Source organism: Chlorocebus sabaeus, chromosome 10 (genome assembly GCF_047675955.1).
Source record: "Chlorocebus sabaeus isolate Y175 chromosome 10, mChlSab1.0.hap1, whole genome shotgun sequence".
Classification (NCBI taxonomy): domain Eukaryota; kingdom Metazoa; phylum Chordata; class Mammalia; order Primates; family Cercopithecidae; genus Chlorocebus; species Chlorocebus sabaeus.
This window is the reverse complement of record NC_132913.1, coordinates 120,594,409-120,614,521: the sequence shown is the minus strand read 5'-3', so window position 1 is coordinate 120,614,521 and position 20,113 is coordinate 120,594,409. Positions and strand designations below refer to the sequence as shown.

The following is a 20,113-nucleotide window of genomic DNA, read 5'->3' as shown; positions in this document are numbered from 1 at the left end:
CACCATGTTGGCCAGCTAACTCCTGACCTCAGGTGATCCACCTGCCTCAGTCTCCCAAAGTGCTGGGATTACAGGTGTGAGCCACCATGCCTGGCCAAGCCCAGAAGCTTAAGAACAGCCTGGGCGTCACAGTGAGACTCCATCTCTAAAATACAAGTTCTATCTCAACACTCTTATGTATGTGCAATCTTGTGTATATAATCTATCCCTTAACAAACAAAAACCAAAAACCCTCCTATAACATATCACCTACAACTTTTCTGTGTTTAATGTTTGAGATCTTTCCAACTCACTACACACAGCTCTGCTTTAATTTTTTAAGCAGCCACATAGTCTTCCACTGGCTGAACCGCAGTGTATTTAAAGGGTTCTCTCTTCATCACGGTTAGGTTGAATGCGAACCTAGGCAACATGAGGTTGTTTGTTAGGGCTCTTCTTTGACCCCTATTTGAAATAATGCTGCAGTGGGTGTCCTTGTATATGTATCTTTGTCCACGTGACTTGTTGGACACATTACGGGTGGGAGAACATTCCTCACTGGACACAGACATTACAGATGTTGATAGACATTGGCAATTTGCCTTCCAGAACATTTTCCGGGATTTGCACTCCCTCCCACGGTGAGTGAGACTGACTGCCATTCCCCTCCCCCGCCCATGCATGGTCTTCAAACCCTAATGTGCACCAGGATCACCTGGGGATCTTGTTTAAACGCTGATTCTGAATTCCCAGGTCTGGGGTCTTGATTGTCCGCATTTCTAACAAGCTCCCAGGTGATGCTGATCTGCTGGCCTGTGGACCAGACTCTGAGCAGCAAGGTTCTAGAGCAATGATGCCCAGTGAAAATGTAATGTGAGCCTTACATACAATTTAAAATTTTCTAGCAGCCAGATTTTAGAATTTTTTTTTTTTTTTTTTTTTTAAGACGGAGTCTCGCTCTATTGCCCAAGCTGGAGTGCAGTGAGAATCTCAGCTCACTGCAACCTCCACCTGCCTGGTTCAAGCATTTCTCCTGCCTCAGCCTCCAGAGTAGCTGGGACTACAGGCATGCACCACCAGGCCTGGCTAATTTTTGTAATTTTAGTAGAGATAGGGTTTTACCATGTTGGCCGAGCTGGTCTCGAACTCCTGACCTCAAGTGATCTGCCTGCCTTGGCCTCCCAAAGTGCTGGAATTACAGGTGTGAGCCACCGTGCCCAGCCTCAGAGTTTTTAAAGGTCGGGGTAAAATCAATTTGATTAATATATTTAACACAATATGTCCAAAATATTAAGATTTCAATGTGCAATAAAATTATCATGAGATATAGAACCTTCTTTTTGGGGAGAGGGGGCATATTCCAAGTGCTCTGTGGCCCCATGTGGCCTGTGGTTGCAGCGCCGGCCAGTGCAGATGTAGAGAATCTCTCAGGCTCTAACAGGGAGGGGACACAGGCGACATTTGTTTCTCAGACTTCGGGGAGCAGCACAGGGAAAATGGGCCAGGAGGCAGAAGTAGGGTGCTCCAGAGGCATTCATAGCGTGTTCTTCTGCCAAGGGAGTGCAGCCTGAAGCCACCTCTGGGCAGGTGGCAGGAGAGAGCCAGTGGTGGGACCAGCTTTGGACATTATGACATTATTATTGACAAATTTTTGCAAATCTTTTCACCCCAAAATTGAGGACTGTCCATCTCTAACAAATGCCTCATTGAACACTTGATGTGCGTAACATAAAGTCTTTTTTTTTTTTTTTTTTGAGACAGAGTCTCACTCTGTCGCCCAGACTGGAGTGTGCAGTGGTGCGATCTCAGCTAACAGCAACCTCAGCCTCCCGAGTTTAAGTTTAAGCGATTCTCATGCCTCAGCCTCCTGAGTAGCTGGGATTACAGGCACTCGCCACCATGCCAGGCTAATTTTTGAATTAGACAGAGACACGGTTTCACTGTGTTGGCCAGGCTGGTCTCGAACTCCTGACCTCAAATGAGCCGCCTGCCTCAGCCTCCCAAAGTGCTGAAATTACAGGCATGAGCCACCGCACCTGGCCTTACCATAAAGTCTTGAAGACCATTTTTAAGATGTCAAAGATATTGCAGACTCTAAAGTTACATTTTAGAGAAACATATTTACATTGATAGTTTCCCAAGAAGGAAGGCTTATTTCCATGTCAGGGGATTTTACTTCTGTTTTGTATTTTCGATTTGAACTTCCTCACCCTCACTACTTTCCTAAGAGAAAAAGCAGAAATTATCAATATTTATCTGCAGTAATCCTTCTCCGTCCAAAAAAAGAAAAGAAAGATTAGACAAAAGAGGAATGCAGTGTCCCGTTAAGCCATGTGAAGGAGAACCTGACTTCAGAAAGCCCTCAGATTGGAGTCTGCTTATTGTTCCATTTCTCTCAAGACACATTCTTTAATTTCTCTTTCTGTTTCTTCCTGGGTAACCATTTTTATCTTAGAGTCAAGATTCTTTCACCCATGCCTTTTTCATCCAGTGGGAATCTACTGAGCCCTGTCAGGGGCAACATGTCAGGTGGGGCTGAGAATGAAGATGGGTGGAGGGGTTGCTGGGGGCTGGGCTGGGAGCGCCCCTAGCTACCTGGGAGCCACAGACAGTGATGGACCTGGGGCTTCTTGGCCTGTCTCAAGATGGAAGAAGGGACGGGAGATCGAGGGCTAAAGGGATGCTGTTGGGAGCATCCAAGGCCTCCTCCACCTCCCACGTTCAATATTTGCCTTTGAAATAGCTGTTTCCTTCTGCCACATGTAATTGAGGAAGCTCGACCCCTCGCTGTTTCCATTTCCCCTTTCCTTCTCACCCGAAGCAAAGGTCCTGTATTTACATGCAGCTCCGTTTAAACGCCTCCCCTTCGAGAATTTAAACACACATCTTTTGGCACCGCACACCCATATAGATGGCATTCATCATTACACACGCTTATCAGTGCTAAAAACCTGCGCCAATCATTATGTTTCAAAAGCCCTCGTGGTTCTACTGGGCCCAGGAGTGCAAGCAATCTCCAATTTCCCCATTGCCCAGAGCCTGTGAGGGAGATTTTTATCCTTAATTACATATCCCTAAAACGCTCTTCTTTCCAGCTTGCTTCTTTTCTTTTTGTAAAACTCTTGAGGTACTCTGGGGAAGACAGAAGTGACAGCTGGCAGGCAAGCCCAGAGTCCCCAGCCCTGGAAGCAGCCTGGAGAGAAGCTGTGTGGCGGGGCAGGGCCTGGGGCAGCTCCCCGATGAGCCTGGCATTCTTCTGGTGCTACAGAGACAGTGGAGAGCAAGATAGACAAGGTCTGGGCTCTCGTGAGTCTTACAGCCTCGTGGTAGAGAGATAATACATGAGTGAGTCAATACATAATCAAGATAGTTGCTGTGGTAGAAAGAAGAACAGCCTCAGCCTCCCAGCCCCTCCTTATCCCTGGAACCTGTGGCTGTTGTGTACCACGGCCTGGGGGAGATAAGGTGCTCATGTGCTGGCCTTGAGGTTGGGAGAGGATCCCGAATTATTCAGCTTTCCCAATCTATGTTCAAGAGTCCTCATAAGGGGAAGAGGAAGGCAGAGAGTCAGAACCCTAGAAACAGCGTCATGAGAAAGACCTGACAGGCCATTACTAGTTCTGAAGACAGAGGAATGGGCCACGAGCCAAGGAATGAAAGTGACCCCTAGAAACCAGAAAAGGCAAGAACAGGGATTTCCCCCTGAAGGCTCTGGAAGGAGCGCAACTCTGCCAACACCTTGATCCGAGCCCAGTGAGAGCTTCTGGACTTCTGGCCTGCACAACTTCCAGATAATAAATTTGTGTTGTTTTAAACCCCTCTGTTTGCTGAAATTTGCTATAGTGGCAATGGAGATGAATCCCCTTGCAGACAGCGATAAGGGCTATGAAGAAAAAACAGGAGTGCAATAAGGAGCGGCCACGGGACGGGGCGTGATATTAGACGGGAAGATCTGGGAAAAGGCCTTGGAGGAATCCTGTTGGCCAGTCAGCCACGTGGTGACCTGGGGGACAGAGTCCCAGGCACAAGGCAAGGCAAGTGCCAAGACCCTGGGGGCAGGAAGGTGTTTAGTGTTGTAAGAGTAAGTATCTCCCCAGAGCCTTTGTCAGGGGAGAAAGCAGTTCTATCGTCTGGTTTCCCAAGCAGCCAGTGGTATCTTTCTTGTAGACTTCCCAGTTACTTTTCTTTGAGACGGAGTTTTGCTCTTGTCACCCAGGCTGGAGTGCTGTGGCGTGATCTCAGCTCACTGCAGCCTCCGCCTCCCAGGTTACAGTGATTCTCCTTCCCTCAGCCTCCTGGGTAACTGGGATTATAGGTGTGCACCACCACACCCGGCTATTTTTGTATTTTTAGTAGAGACAGGGTTTCACCATGTTGGCCAGGCTTGTCTCGAACTCCTGACCTCAGGTGATCCACCTGCCTTGGCCTCCCAAAGTGCTGGGATTACGTGCATGAGGCACCACGCCCAACCCCGAGTGACTTTTAATCTGCTTGTTGGAATGTCTGTTTTCTGTCTTTAAAGGCTGGGACTATGTTCTCATGTTCTGTCCTTGTGTCTGTGTGAGGCGCTGATAACTCTTTTTAGAGTCTTATAGCATATATTTGTGAGAGATGTTTGGATTTTGGAAAACACATTTCTCCATTTCAAGATTTCAGACCCTTTTTCCTGCCAGTTATGAGGGGCATAAATATGGTGGAGAGATGGGTTGAGCACCCTGATGGCCAGCAGCCTGGCAAGGTCTCTTAACTCAGACAGCCAAGAAGAGCAGTAATGAAGGAACTGCTCTTCCATGGCAAATCTCTTTATAAAAATCACTAACTGCTCATGTATGGATTAATTCAATATTTGGGAGAGAAATTTGGATTTCTCTCTCCTGGGGTTACTCAAAATGAAGTACAATCTGCTAAGAACAGGGCAGACTAAGGTTAACCTCAGAGGTTTTGTGGGCACTGAGTGGTCAACAGAAGCCTCTTCTCAAGCCAGGTCCAGCTGGGCCTTTCATTCAGGGAATGGCGACGCAACCTCTGTCCTGTGCCCAAGGGCAGACACTCAGGCGACTGAGACCCTCACCCTTGTTCTCAAGGCCCCCACAGCTCACTGGGGGAGACAGACACCGAGCCACCTACTACCCGACAATGCGAGGATGTGGACACTGAGTGGGGGGATTGTTTGGAAGCACAGAAGAGGGGGTGGACGCCTCTCAGATGGTTCTTTGGAAGGCATGGCTGGGCCATTCATTTCCTCCCACTTGAGGGGAGCTCCTTTCACTGTAGAAGTTTCCTGAGACCCTTCCACCTCAAGATGTAAAAATCTGGGCTTCGGAGTCTAATCGTGAAAATTGCTTGTCATTGGTCTCTAGACTGAACATCCTGTGAAGGACGGACTGTCTCTGAGGCTGGCTGTTGTATTAGTATGTTCAGTTCCCAATTAATATTCACGGAATAAATGAATGAGCTGTCGGGAATCTCTAAGCTGTCATTCTGACCCTTAAGGAATATAGTCAGAACACACGGCTGTAACACTCACTGGACTTGGCTTAAAAGTAGAGTCATCTTGGGTCTCATTCAGGAAGGATCATGGCTCAAATAACTGCAAAGCCCTTAGCTGGTTGCATAGCTGGGGAACCTCGGGTGGTTGGAGAAACAAAGACCAGTAGCCTTTGTGTGAAGCTCACCCTCCAGCCCAGGGCCCCAGGCTGCAGGGCACAGAGTCACAGCATGGCTCCAATGACATCCCTCTTCTGTCACAAGTTTTATGAAACAAGCAAACAGTGTTATCTCATCTGAGCCTTTGTTTCCTTGAATTTAAAAATGGGAATAGTAATCATAGCAACAATAGTAGTAAACCCTCCCCCAGGATTAAAGAACACAGATGAAGTGCCTAGCTCCTGACAGGGGCTCAACAGAAGGGAACCAGGCCAGAAAGGTATGATAAGATAGGTCCCAGGCGGAAGTTGTGGGACCTCCCTCCGGTCCCTCCTGTGTCCTCAAGGCTCTCTCTTGTCACCTGGTGGGACTCCAGGCACCCACCCTCACCCTCACCCCGACTCTGTCTTCCTCAGTTATCCAAAGCAGCAGTGACGTACGCCCAGTGAGCAGGCACAGGACAACCCCAGTTCTCAGAGGGTCCCAGGGCAGACAGAGTCTCGGGGCCCCACTTGGTGCCTCCGTCCCCCATGACCTTTGCTCCTGGGCCCTGATCCAGGGTCAGTCAGGATTTCCAGGCACTCATCCTCCTCTCCAAGGCCCCTTTGGATGGCCTTGCTGCCAATCCCAGGACTCCTGAGTTTTTTGTGTCCCAAAGTCTCAGCCCTTTCTCCCTCCCCTGTGCCTGGTATCCCTAGCTCTTGGCCAGTCATGGGCCGGGGCCTCTGCCCAGTGACCCTGCGTTGGTGCCGGTGAGCTGACTGGCCTCTGTGCGTTCTCGCCATTTTAAAACAGTCATCCATGGAGTCACGTGTCAGACATAAGCTGCATGTTTACATAAACCATCTCTTTTAGTCCTCACAATCTCCACAGGAGAGAAGTACTGCTGGCCTCCCAGTGTTTCTGAGGAGGAAACAAGCTTGAGAGAAGAAACTGCTTCCCCGAGGGAACCAGGACGTTATACCACCCTGAAGACCCGAGGAAGAGCCTTCTCTGGAAATGTAGCTGCTGGAACTTGTCTCGGGACATCTTGGGAAGCATCGGCAGCCTCACGTGGACATCAAAAGGCAAGGCCTTTAGGACCCCGGAGTGAAAATCTCAGGAAGAGGAGGACGATGAACGACAGGGCCAGTGAAGCCCGAAGACCAGCCAGGCAAGGCAGGCTTGCAACAAAATGAGAACCTCGGCCAGGTGCAGTGGCTCACGCCTGTAATCCCAGCACTTTGGGAGGCCGAGGTAGGCAGATCACAAGGTCAGAAGTTTGAGACCAGCCTGGCCAACATGGTGAAACCCTGTCTCTACTAAAAATACAAAAAATTAGTGGGGGATAGTGGTGCGCAGCTGTAATCCCAGCTTCTTGGGAGGCTGAGGCAGGAGAATCGCTTGAACCCAGGAGGCAGAGGTTGCAGCGAGCCGAGATCTCGCCACTGCACTCCAGCCTGGGTGACAGAGCGAGACTCCATCTTGAGGGGAAAAAAAAAAAAAAAAGTGAGGAGCTCAATTCAATGCTGAAATGAGAATCCACTTTGGAGGGAGCTACAGCAGAACTGAGTCCAGAAAAGAGAACCCTTCCCGAAAGCAGAGGAAGTTGACCAAGGCATGAAAAGCAAGCTAAGATAACAGATAACGGCCGATCCTGTGGAGGACAAATTTAAGATTGAAAACTGCAGCAAGGGTGAGATAAATCATAATTTAAATGAAACCTGTAGCACTTCCTATCTTTTTAAAAGTGGCAGAAGAGTTAATTCAATAAATATTTATCAAGCACTATATGCTAGGAATAGTTCTAGTATAGACAGTAAATAAGTCAATAAAAAATGTATATTTTAAAATATAAAATCAGGGCTGTATTTTATACGGTGGCTCACACCTGTAATCCCAGCAGTTTGGGAGGCCAAGGCGGGCAGATCACAAGTTCAATAGATCGAGACCATCCTGGCCAGCATGGTGAAACCCTGTCTTTACTAAAAATACAAAAATTAGCTGGGTGTGGTGGCATGCACCTGTAGTTCCAGCTACTCGGGAGGCTGAAGCAGGAGAATCACTTCAACCCAGGAGGCAGGGGTTGCAGTGAGCCGAGATTGTGCCACTGCACTCCAGCCTGATGACAGAGAAAAATAAAAATAAATGAATAAATATAAAATCAGATAGTCACAAGTGCCACAAAGAAAAGAAAGGAGGGTAAGGGGTTAAAGAGCAACAAGTGAAGGGTGGGGTGACTGTTTTTCTGGGGTAATCAAGCGAGACCTCTCAGAAAGACTTTCGTCTATTTGATAAACCCTGCGTGGCCTCTTGCAAATCTGGCAGACACAATTAGACCCGGAACCTGATCTCGAAGGGCAAAGTCAAGATGAGAAACGAAACCATTCTGCAATAAGCAAGAAATCAAGATGCCTCCTCAGTGCACAGACATTGTGAAAACACTGACTGATTTTTGTGCTTTTTCTGGTTAGGGTTGGAGAAAGAGATGTTGAGCCTGAGGATGTCTGACAGGAACATAAGTTATTAGGAATGTCTAGGACAGGGCTGGAGCAGGTCCCAGAAACACAACACAGGCTAAGGAGAGGGAAGACCCAGGGACTGCGTTGTCAGAGCATGGCTCATGGGCATTTGGTGCAGTGAAACTGGATATTCAATTTGAAATTTTCACTTTTCTGCTCTGAAATTCCCCTAGGATAGTTTACACTTTTGTATATTAGGACACTTTTAGCTATTAGAAGACCCTAACTCAACTAACTTGAGCAAAATGGAATCAATTACCTCACAAAACAGAAAATCTAGAGGCAGGGCAGATCCCAGGTTGTTTCATTCTGTTCAGCGAATTCAAGGGCATCATCCAGGACCCAGGTTCATTTCTCCTTTCCGTGTGTTGGCCTCACTCACCGGCTACATCTCCTCATGGTTACAAGGTAGCAGCAGAGACCCAGCTGTCACATCCTATGGCAGCTTCCAAAGGTAGGAAAGAGGCTATTTTGGCCGGGCGTGGTGGCTCATGCCTGTAGTCCCAACACTTTGGGAGGCCAAGGCAAGCAGATCACCTGAGGTCAGGAGTTCGAGACCAGCCTGGCCAACATAGTGAAGCCCCATCTGTTCTAAAAATACAAAAATTAGCCAGGCATGGTGCAGGTGCCTATAATCCCAGCTACTTGGGAGGCTGAGACAGGAGAATCACCTGAACCCAGGATGTAGAGGTTGCGGTGAGCTGAGATCATGCCATTGCGTTCCAGCCTGGGCAACTAGAGCAAAACTCTGTCTCAAAAAGAAAGAAAGAAAGAGGCTATCTTATCCCTATGTCTGTTTTTAAGACAAATAGACCTTTATTAGAAGCCCACAGAGCCCTTCTCTTCACACCTCATTGGTTATACTTGCATCCTATTCCCCAATCTAAACTTGTCAGCTACGTGGTGCACATTGATATCAGCTCTAGACCACTTTGGGTAACAAGGACAGGAAACAGACCCATGATCTGGGACAAGGTGAACCAGAAGGCTCTGGAACATGGAGAAGCAAGGGCAAAATGGCCAGTGGGGATGGGGAGAAAATAAAGACAGTCATTTGGAGGTAGAGATGACAAATGGCATGGACACTCTTTCCAGAATTCTCTGACAAACTTGGGAAGGGATTAGGGATCTTGCAGCCACACAAGAGGGAAGGGCTTCTCGGTCACAAGGGCATGTGTACCTCAGGAGGCTAGAAAATGAGGGGAGGCTTGGCTTTCTCAGGGGATTAGGAGAAAGATGCCAGAAGAGCTGGAATAAAAACTTACTCAAAGACCTAACAGAAGAAAGGTCTTTTGTGTCAAAGAACAGAGTTTGCAAAGTGAACAAGCTGAACACACTGCAGGCACTATCAATGAAAGGAAAATGACAAAGCTGGAAAAGAATTCCCACCAGCTTCAAAGTAGAAAAAAACAAAAAAATGGGTCCCCTCTATAGGAACCAGCACAAGTTTGGCCTTGGATTTTGTACTCAGAACTATTCATAACACTACACACTTTTTTTTTTTTTTTTCTTTGAGACAGTCTTGCTCTGTCACCCAGGCTGCAGTGCAGTGGTGAGATCTTGGCTCACTGCAGCCTCTGCCTGTCAGGTTCAAGCAATCCTCCTGCCTCAGCCTCCCGAGTAGCTGGGACTACAGGCATCCACCACCACGCCCAGCTACTTTTTGCATTTTTAGTAGAGACAGGGTTTCACCATGTTGCCCAGGCTAGTCCCAAACTCCTGACCTCAGGTGATCCACCTGCCTCGGCCTCCCAAAGTGCTGGGATTACAGTGTTGAGCCACTGTGCCTGGTCCGTAACACTACCTTCTTGAAGGCAGTGTTGAACCTCGTATAGGATTTTGAGCGAACAGTTGGTTCCAAGAATTTTATATCTATCAAATTACTCTTGAATGTGTAGACTAAGATGTTTTGAGATGTTCAGAGGCTTGGAAAATAGATCTGTCCATATTCTGCAGTAGATAGAAAAACCAATTCAAAAAGCAGGCTTCTAGAAGGTGAGTGTCATAGCATAAAGGAACCCCTCCACCAGCACGGACCCCCACAGGGCCCACTGTCCTTGGCATGGCTGCAGAGCCCACACAGGGCAGCCCTGGTAGGTTTCTGTGCCCTGAGCCTTTTCTGCGTCCCTTGTTGTGCAACTTCAGGAAGTGTGTTAGAGCCACATCCTTTGCCCGGCGGCTCAGACAGAATCTTTACTTCACTCGGTGACCACTCAGAACAATAACAGCTGCCACTCGCTTCCTGAGCTTAATAACAATGGCTCAACCGTTCACCTCCCGGATGCTTGTGACGGAACAGCTTTGAGAAAGTTGTTTTGTTTTCCCTCTCCAAAAGCCATGCCGCCCAGAGATACGTGACAGCCACCGTCAGGGACCAGGGACTTGAGTCACGAGTGTCTCTTCTTTAGAACTCACCAGAATGGCTCAGGTTACTGGAGTTTTTCTTCCAAATCCAGAAAGAATAATGAAAGGGTCTATGAGATAGATATTTTCTAACTCTTCATCTAAACTTGCATTAAAACCCAGGCTCTACAGAAAAAGACAAAATTTAGCTGGGCATAGTGGTGCACACCTGTCATCCCAGATACTCAGGAGGCTGAGGTGGGAGAATTGCTTGAGCCCGGGAGCAGAGGTTGCAGTGGGCCAAGATCGTGCCACTGCATTCAAGCCTGGGCTACAGAGCGAGACCCTGTCTCAAAAACAAAACAAAACAAACAAAAACACCTGGGGGTGCTCCCATCTTGACTCAAACAATCAATATCCTAGATACAATCTCAACCTCAAGAAAAGACAGGAAGTTCACAGAGAACATTGATGTGATAGGGGATTATGGGTAGTTTTAATTTTCTGCTTTATTCCTCCTGGTGGGAAGGATGTCAGAAAGGATGCAAGGGCCAAAAGGTTGTAGGATGGAGCCTAAGGGCCCCTTTTGCTTTGACTGTGGCCCTGGGTTTGAGACAACCATTTATGTCACACGTCTGAGGCTGCTCCAGGCCTCCCTGGCCACCCTGGAGCTGGCCCATGAGGGCGGCTTGCAGGGCCTCAGACTCTTCCTCACTCTCCCAGAGAGGGGCCATTTCAAAGGCAGCAGCAGCCTCCCAGCTCAATCTGCAGTGAGCAGCTCAAGATGGGCACCGCTTCTCTTACAGGAGAGAGAGTCACTTCCCTTTCCAAGTTAAGAAAGGAGTTTGGGCTTTACAAGAAACCTGCTCTCTTGGTGTGGGACAGTCAGGCCCAACCAGGACAAGCAGTGCAAGCTAAGTCCAGAAGGTTCTCAGAGTTTGAGTGGCACAGCAGCTGTTGAACAACTGCTTAACGGTTCCAGAGCCTACTCAGGTCCCTGAAGACACGAAGCCCACAGCCCAAAGAGCAGAGCTGAGGGAGATGGAGTTCCAAAATTTACCCCTCCTTCCCCGCCACTCCCAGCACTGCCTAGAATCCTCTAAAGCACCTCCAGTTCCCCACTGTCTCCACCGTCCTCCTTGGCAGCTTCCTTATGCTGGGAGGTATGTGTGTGATCTCTACTTTCCAGGAGTTTCTTGGCAGTCCTTGTCCAAGGCCACATGGCTGGCCAAATTGGACTTGAACCCAGATCCCAGCCGGGAATGGAATCTGCTTTCATTCTAGGGGCACCTGGCTGATTTACCATAAGGGACAGATGCCACCTGGGATCAAATATTGTCTACAGCCATGGGAAGGACAAGAGGCCAAGCTCTCTGAGAGGCCACATTGCCTTGTCTCCCTGCCCTCTGGGCAGAGTCCTGGGCTCATCCTTCCCCAGGAGACTCCAGCCAGGCCTGGAAACACCTTCTGGGCTGGAAGGAAGAAAGCTTAGCTGGGGAGGCCGGGAGGCCTGGCTGTGAGTTCCAACTTCCGCAGTTCTCAGCAACACTCATATTTAGAACGAGGGGGTTGGATGAAGTTACAGTTTGCATCCTGCCCTCCCATCTCGGATGTTTTTTCAAGTCTGTGAAAGATGGAGTAAGGGAAAAGAGTCCCCCAGGTGAGGTGGCTCCTCTCCCTGATTGATATGGGGCTGTCATGGGCTGTGACACGTGGGCCAACTCCATGAAGCTGGTCTGCAAAGAACAAAGATGAGATCTTTGGTATTGACAAGAGAACAGAAGTCCCCAGGAAAAGAGCTAAAGTTACTAAACTAAGAAACAACGAAAGCCTTTCGGAGCTTCACTTGGCAAAGTTTCAGTCCAGATTCTTATTTTGGGGAGCCTCGTGTTCTGGTGGCACTGAACAGGCTCAGGTGTCAGGAATGAGTTATTTAGAAACTGTGGCTAAGCTTAGAAAAGACTGTGAGGTTTTGCCTCAACATGAAAAGAGGAACTTGAGTTAAAATAGGCAGAGATCAATAACTGCTAAAGCTTCCCCGAAGGGCTCTGAGTCTGCTTAATTGGGCGTGAGTGTGCACTTGGTCCTCAGTAGACATCTGCTGTCATTTACTCTTGGAGGTAGATTCTCATAGAGAATCCTATGAGAATTCTCCTTTAATTCACCTTGAAGGGAAACCTCTTCAGACTACCTAAGCCCACAGTTCCCTATACCACGTCGGCTACTGCGGAGGTCACGGGCCTAGTGCCAGGGTCAGGAGCAGATATGTCCAGCAGGGCTGCCCTTCTTTTATGAAAGCTGCCCACCCACTGCCCTGGCTGAGCAGAGACCTTAAGGAGCCACGCTGCCCCATGACTCTGTCCCCATCTCCGAGAGGTAGAGGGGGGCATCTGCTTGAAGACAGCCAATTCATACACAGACTGGCAGCCCCTGAGTGGCCCATGCAGAGAAAGCCATGGAGGCTGAGCCATGAGACTCCTTCTTAGGACTGGGGTCTGAGAAGGAAGGCTGCTGGCAGGGAAGAGTGGCCCCACAGAGAAGAGCTGAGCCACCGGAGAAGCCGCGTGCAGACCCTACGCTCTTCTGGTCCCAAGGCCCTAGGGCGGCCTTCTCCTTCCTGGCTCTGCACATCTCCACAAATGTCCCAAGGCCTTTGGGCGGCCCACCCCTTAACCCTTACACAGTCAGCCAAGGTGAGTTTCTGTTCCCTGCACCGCCCCCACCCCCCCGTAGTCCGATGAGGCCCCGGATTTCATCAGCAGTTCCCAGGGTCACAAGACGTCACAGTAGCAAGAGCGTGATGGTGACAGAGAGGGGCAAACCGGAAACGCAGTCTACACATTTACAGGCCGCGGGTGCCAACTCTACTAGAAGCCACAGTCATGTCTTTTCCAGTCATACTTAAAGTTTTCTTCACTTTGAAGGAAGAGAAGAAACCACAAAGGGGAAAAAAGATCAAAAGCATCGACCAACTTTTAAATTAAGAGAGTTTGCCGACTCCTCTCAGCAAACCACCTGTCACAGATGCCAACTCTGCCAGAATAGCTCATGCCCTCCTAGACTTGGAAAAAATGGTAGAGGTCATTGAGGCCAACTGCCTGTCCCAGACAGGGCTCCCCTCCGCCAGTCACATCCCACACACGGTGAAGAGTCCATGACAGAGACAGACATTCTCATGGCAAATAGCTGCCAAGCGCTGGAAAGGACGTTCTTGTACTAGGTGTGCCAACATCTGCTCCTGGCGCCTACTAAGAACCGGGCCAAACCTGTGGGCGCCCTAGGCCAGTGGAAAGCCTTCCAGCAGATGTGCCTTAGAGGCTGCAGCGGACGCAGGGGCAGGAGGATAAGGTAGCTGGCAGCAAGGCCAGCCTGACTACACGGGGAGTGGTTCTGCTTGAGCCCAGACTCACATCTCCCAAGGAGGCCTTGCAGCAAACAGCCCCTGGACCAGGCTGCATCACACATGCCCCTTGGGTTTCTCGCAGCCACATTGCTCCTCGAAGCAATTCCTTCCATCCTCATAAACCGTCTTCCTGAGGGGCGTTCTCCTCACCACGCTCTCCCTCTTGACAATTCCTGGGGGATGTTTGCCCCCAGGGACTTGCCTGTGGTTTGCTCCCACCTTGAGTCCAGCTCCCTGTCTACTACTGCATCCTAGTTCTGCACAAAACGAATCATTCCTTTCAAGCTTTGAAACTGGAGTGTGTCCTGCCTCTTCCCTCCCACTTCCACTTTCTTTTCAACCAAACTTCTCCAATGCCGTCATTGCTCTTCCGTGACATGATGTCCAAACTTCTGTCTACCCCGGCTACTCTGCTTGGGATGTGGATGCACTGCAGTGTCTCTTACTCTAGTCCCTGAGAACTGAGCATCTCTCTCTCTGTCTCTCTCACACACACACACACACACATATACACACACACACATACACACACACATACACACACACATACACACACATACACACACACACATATCCCCCCGCCCTCCACTGGGGATGTGGAAACTTTGTCTCCTTCCTTCTTTCCACCCCCATGTGCTCTTCATGCAGCTGGATAAGAATAGCTCTCCTGGCTTCCACACACTCAGTTGTCACATTTTGTGGCAAAACAAAGCCTTTAGTAAACCATGCTTAGGGTGGCCTTCCCCGGCTTGGATGGGTGCAGCTGATTTTTCTTTTTAAATTTAACTGCAACCAGGCGGGGTGGCTCACGCCTGTAATCCCAGAACTTTGGGAGGCCGAGGTGGGCAGATCATTTGAGGTCAGGAGTTTAAGACCAGCCTGGCCAACATGAAGAAAACCCATCTCTACCAAAAATACAAAAATCAGCTGGGCATGGTGGCAGGCGCCTGTAATCCTGGCTACTCGGGAGGCTGAGGCAGGGGAATCACCTGAACCCAGGAAGTGGAAGTTGCAGTGAGCCGAGATCTCACCACTGCACTCCAGCCTGGGCGACAAGCGTGAAACTCCGTCTCAAAAATAAAATATTTTTAAAAAGTGAACTGCAAGTTTTGCACATTTTGACTTTGCATGGTGAAATCAGATGCCGTGAGTATCAGCCTCGGACAGAACAGAGTTCTACAAATGGAAAGGCTCTGTTTTGTGCTAGTCTCACAGCCCCTCAGAAAACATGGTCTGTTCTCCTATAAGTTCACCTCCCTTCTCTCCCTCCTGAGCCACTTCCTCTCTCTCTCTTCATCCTTCGAAAGATGAAGACAACAGTTGGCCAAGCCACAGCCCTTCCTTTCCCTTCATCTCTGGGCAGTCTGCTTCACCTTCGTTTCCTCTTCATACCCATGGACCACAAATAGCCCGTGGCATGCAACTCCATCCCGTCACAGAGCAGGGTCACTTGGAGGGCCACAGTTTACCAGCTAAGCCACCCCACAAACTCCTGGGAGGAAGCCAGTCTCAGCCAGGCCTTCATGTCCGGCTACCTGTGCACGTGCTTTCTTCCTCATCGTTTCCACCCCTTCTTTGCCATTATCGACTGAAGTCAGGTTCAGATTTCTAGGTTTATAAAGGACTCACCTGAACAGTGAATTTATCATCTTCATTGGGCAGAATTCTGTAAGTGTAAACGCAATTCTGATACCTGAAATAGATCAAAGCCTTTATTAGAACCCATGCAGGAAAACCCGGTTTCCTCGTAACTGAAAAGACAAGACTTCCTGACGCAGCTTGAGGAATCTGGACACAAGTCTCTGAATTTTGGAGCTGACCGTTCTCTAAGATGGAGGTGAGCCCTGACGTCCAGCAATCCTGGGCTGAGGCACTCTTGTTCCCCCACTGCTTCTGCACTCAGAGCACCAGGAAAAGGTGGGGTGGGGGGTCATTTAGGTGGGGACCTGGCAGCTACAGGGTCTGATCCAAAGGAGTCTGCCACATGGAGGGGATTTCTTAACCTCTCAGCTGCCAAGAAGATAAAGTAAGAGGGGGTGTTTGCGAGTCAGGCACGGTGGCTCACGCCGGTAATCCCAGCACTTTGGGAGGCCAAGGAGGGAGGATCACAAGGTCAAGAGATTGAGACTATCCTGACCAACATGGGGTGAAACCCTATCTCTACCAAAAATACAAAAATTAGCTGGGCATGGTGCCGTGTGCCTGTAGTCCCAGCTACTCGGGAGGCTGAGGCAAGAGAATCGCTTGAACCCAGGAGGCGGAGGTTGTAGTGAGCTGAGAATGTGCTACTGCACTCCAGCCTGGCGACAGAGCGAGACTCCGTCTCAAAAAAAAAAAAAAAAAAAAAGGAGGGGGTGTTTGAAGAAGATACACGATTCCAGTGGGTCCGAGCATAGCGGCCTATGGTAAATGGGAGCCAGGCACAGCCGCAGAGGGGCCACCTGGCCGGGGCAGGGATCACTCGTTCCCGCTGAGCTCCCCGCCGCCCCCAAATGGCTTCATCCCCCTGGACACTTGCCCCGTGGATTATCTCCCAGGGACTGGCCACCAGCCCTACCGAGACCTGGATTTGCCCCAGCAGCTGGAGAGCAAGTCTTGGGATTGTTTCTAACAAGAACGTCCTAGGAATCCCAGATTCTCTTCTCTTTCTAGAAGCTCTACCTTCCTTTGGCACAGTCATCCCTAACGTGAGGAGGAGACGGTAGTTTTTACTTTCCTAAAACCTCTGAGAGGAAAAGGGAGGTGTCAAGTGCTAGCACCTTGGGAGAGGGGCACACTGGGGTGGTCCTCAGCCTGCTGAAACCCTGGCAGCTGCTAACACCCATGGAATCCATCGGCTGCTGAGGCCAGCAGGCTGTCAGGAGATTGCGGGAAAGCTATTTGGATTTTAGGCCCTTACTTAAAGCTGCTGGTCTGTTCCCACCCACCATAATCTTGCCCTGTTTTGCTACTTCAGATTCTCATGAGCCTGGAAGGCTTGCCTGGCCCATAGAGCCCTGTGGACAGGACCAGCCTCTGTAATTAAGCCAGTGCTTCAGTGTAGAAGCTACACACACTCACCCCGTCCCAGGTACAGGCACTCCACTGAGCATCTACATATGTTACTGATATGTCATTGTTTAACTAGTTGTTTTTTTTTTTTTTTTTTTTTTTTTTTGAGACGGAGTCACTCAGGCTGGAAGGCTGTGGCATGATCAAGGCTCACTGAAACCTCTGCCTCCCAGGTTCAAGCAATTTTCCTGCCTCAGCCTCCCAAGTAGCTGAGATTACAAGCTCCTGCCATCATACTTGGCTAATTTTTGTATTTTTAGTAGAGATGGGGTTCTTTCTCTTTTTTCTTTCTTTTTTTTTTTGAGATGGAATTTTGCTCTCGTTGCCCAGGCTGGAGTGCAATGGTGCGCAATCTTGGCTCACCTCAAGCTCTGTCTCCTGGATTCAAGCGATTCTCTTGCCTCAGCCTCCCAAGTAGATGGGATTACAGGCATGTGCCACCACACCTGGCTAATTTTGTATTTTTAGTAGAGATGGGGTTTCTCCATGTTGGTCAGGCTGGTCTCAACTCCTGACCTCAGGTGATCCACCCACCTCAACCTCCCAAAGTGCTGGGAATACAGGCATGAGCCACTGCACCTGATTCTGTTTAACTAGATTTTTAAAAATATATACTAACTTTAAAAAATGAAAACTATACAGAAAGATATAAAATGAAAAATAAACATCTCCTTCCCCACTCCCATGAGCCCCTCTTCTTAGATTTCCTATTCCTGTTTGTAACTAAGTTCAGAAATTTTAAACATATCCACAAGATTATATATGCATATCTTTTTCAATGCCAATAATATCATACTATATATACTGTTTTCTGAAATTTGTTTTTTTCACCGAAAAAGATCATAGAGATCTTCTCAAGCCAACTGAGAGATGGTTTATTACCATTTGCATCATGTTTCACCATGTGCTGTACATGTGTTGACGTTTATTAGTGATTGTAGATAAATCACTAGAAGGTGACAGCCGGCTAAATGACCTGGAGATTTGCTGTTTTAATAGAGATTACCAACTGTCTTCCAATGAAGTTGTGGCCTTTTTTTTCTCCTACTAACCGGATATGAATGTGTCTATTTCCTCACGCCCTGCCAACTGGCTGTTATCAGACTTTTTAATCTTTGCAAATCTGAGAAGTGAGAATGATAACTTGCTTTAATTTGCCTTTCTTTATGAGGAAGGTCCTTCAGCATGTTCTCATGTTTAGTTATCTGTATTTCTTTTTCTGTGAATTCCCTTTTGTGTCTTTGGCTTGCTTATTTTGGTATCATTTTTTGCTTAGTTATGAATAAGACTCTGATATATGCTACAATATATTTTGGAGTTATTTTTAACAGTTTTTTTTTAAGCTGTGTAAATGTTTTACAATTTTATGTGGCTAATTTTACAATATTTTATTTTATGGCTTTTCCATCATGGGTACTTAAAAATAATTTTGAGTAATTTCACTTCCACATGTCTCTTCACTTCACATAGAAAAGGTGATTTTTCTCTCTTTCTCCCATGGTTTTAGTCCCCATCCTTCTGCTCCCTGTCCTATCTCCAGAGCCTGAATTGATACAATCGTCTTGCATCAGAGACAGCAAGGATGAATCTCCAGTCCAGTGACACTACATCTCCCAGGGACACCTCTGGGACACAGAGAACCACTGGCCTCAATCTCCTTTGCAGAGCCTGCCAAACAAATGTGGACACAGCTCAACTCTGCTGTGCTCTTATTTTTCAATAAGAGCAATAAGAGCTCTCTTCTCTTGGCACTTCCACCCGTAGGTATGCAAATGAGGTGAGGGGTGAGAACAACCTCTTATTTGGCTGAGGGAGCTGACTTGTGGAAGAGCTCCAGCCAGCCCAAACATCAGCCTGTAGACAGAGAGGAAGAACATCAGCCTGTAGACAGAGAGGAAGAACATCAGCCTGTAGAGAGAGAGAAAGAACATCAGCCTGTAGACAGAGAGAAAGAACATCAGCCTGTAGACAGAGAGGAAGAACATCAGCCTGTAGACAGAGAGGAAGAACATCAGCCTGTAGACAGAAAGAGAACATCAGCCTGTAGACAGAGAGGAAGAACATCAGCCTGTAGACAGAGAGGAAGAACATCGGCCTGTAGACAGAGAGGAAGAACATCGGCCTGTAGACAGAGAGGAAGAACATCAGCCTGTAGACAGAGAGGAAGAACATCAGCCTGTAGACAGAGAGGAAGAACATCAGTCTGTAGACAGAGAGGAAGAACATCAGCCTGTAGACAGAGAGGAAGAACATCAGCCTGTAGACAGAGAGGAAGAACATTGGCCTGTAGACAGAGAGGAAGAACATCGGCCTGTAGACAGAAAGAGAGAACATTGGCCTGTAGACAGAGAGAAAGAACATCGGCCTGTAGACAGAGAGAAAGAACATCAGCCTGTAGACAGAGAGGAAGAACATCAGCCTGTAGACAGAGAGAGGAAGAACATCAGCCTGTAGACAGAGAGGAAGAACATCAGCCTGTAGACAGAGAGAACGTCAGCCTGTAGATAGAGAGGAAGAACATCAGCCTGTAGACAGAGAGGAAGAACATAGTCATGAAGAGAGAGTCAGAGGCAGTCCCACAGAACAGGAAAGCCTTTCCGGTTCAATCAAGTGCGGCAGAAAAACCTTTATGGCTTTTTCAAAGATGTTCTAGAAACATTGAAACAAAGAAACAGTTCCATGTTACCAAAACAGAATTCAAACGCTAGTATAATAGGAAGAAGATACTTCCCCGCTAGACAATAACATCTCAGCAGATGTTAATGACCCTGTCATTAACATGCACAGGGCTGGACATTCTGACTCCCGTGGCTGAATCAGTTTCAACCTTAAAGGGAAAACATACAGCATCACCCAACACACACCCCACCAACTTTGCCACACACAGTCATCGGGCGAGCAGTAGTATCAAACTGTATTGCATGGGTGTAGGGGCTCTGCCAGGTGGTGGAAGAGGGTGCTCACTTGGCCTACCCCCACTCACCAGCAGTTTGTACTTCACTCTGGTCCTATATACATACACACACACATATGTACATGTGCACACACAACATATGCATACATGTGTATACATGAAACATGCATGCATGTATACGTGTATATACACATGCACATACGCACACAATATCTTACATGCAAAATGTTTAAAGCAAAGATTCCATCACTAAATAGTGTTTGGCAATTGCTGCCC

The 20,113-nt window shown here is 48.3% G+C and overlaps 1 protein-coding gene across 1 annotated transcript in view; it reads right to left on the bottom strand.

The window, feature by feature from the left end:
- The window catches only part of INPP5D (inositol polyphosphate-5-phosphatase D), a 151,937-nt gene that overhangs the window by 116,318 nt on the left and 15,506 nt on the right, over nt 1-20,113 (bottom strand). Inside the window, exon 2 of the mRNA XM_007966684.3 lies at nt 15,502-15,565. Within this exon, the coding sequence (XP_007964875.1) occupies nt 15,502-15,565 (64 nt within the window). The remainder of the gene's footprint in view (nt 1-15,501; nt 15,566-20,113) is intronic.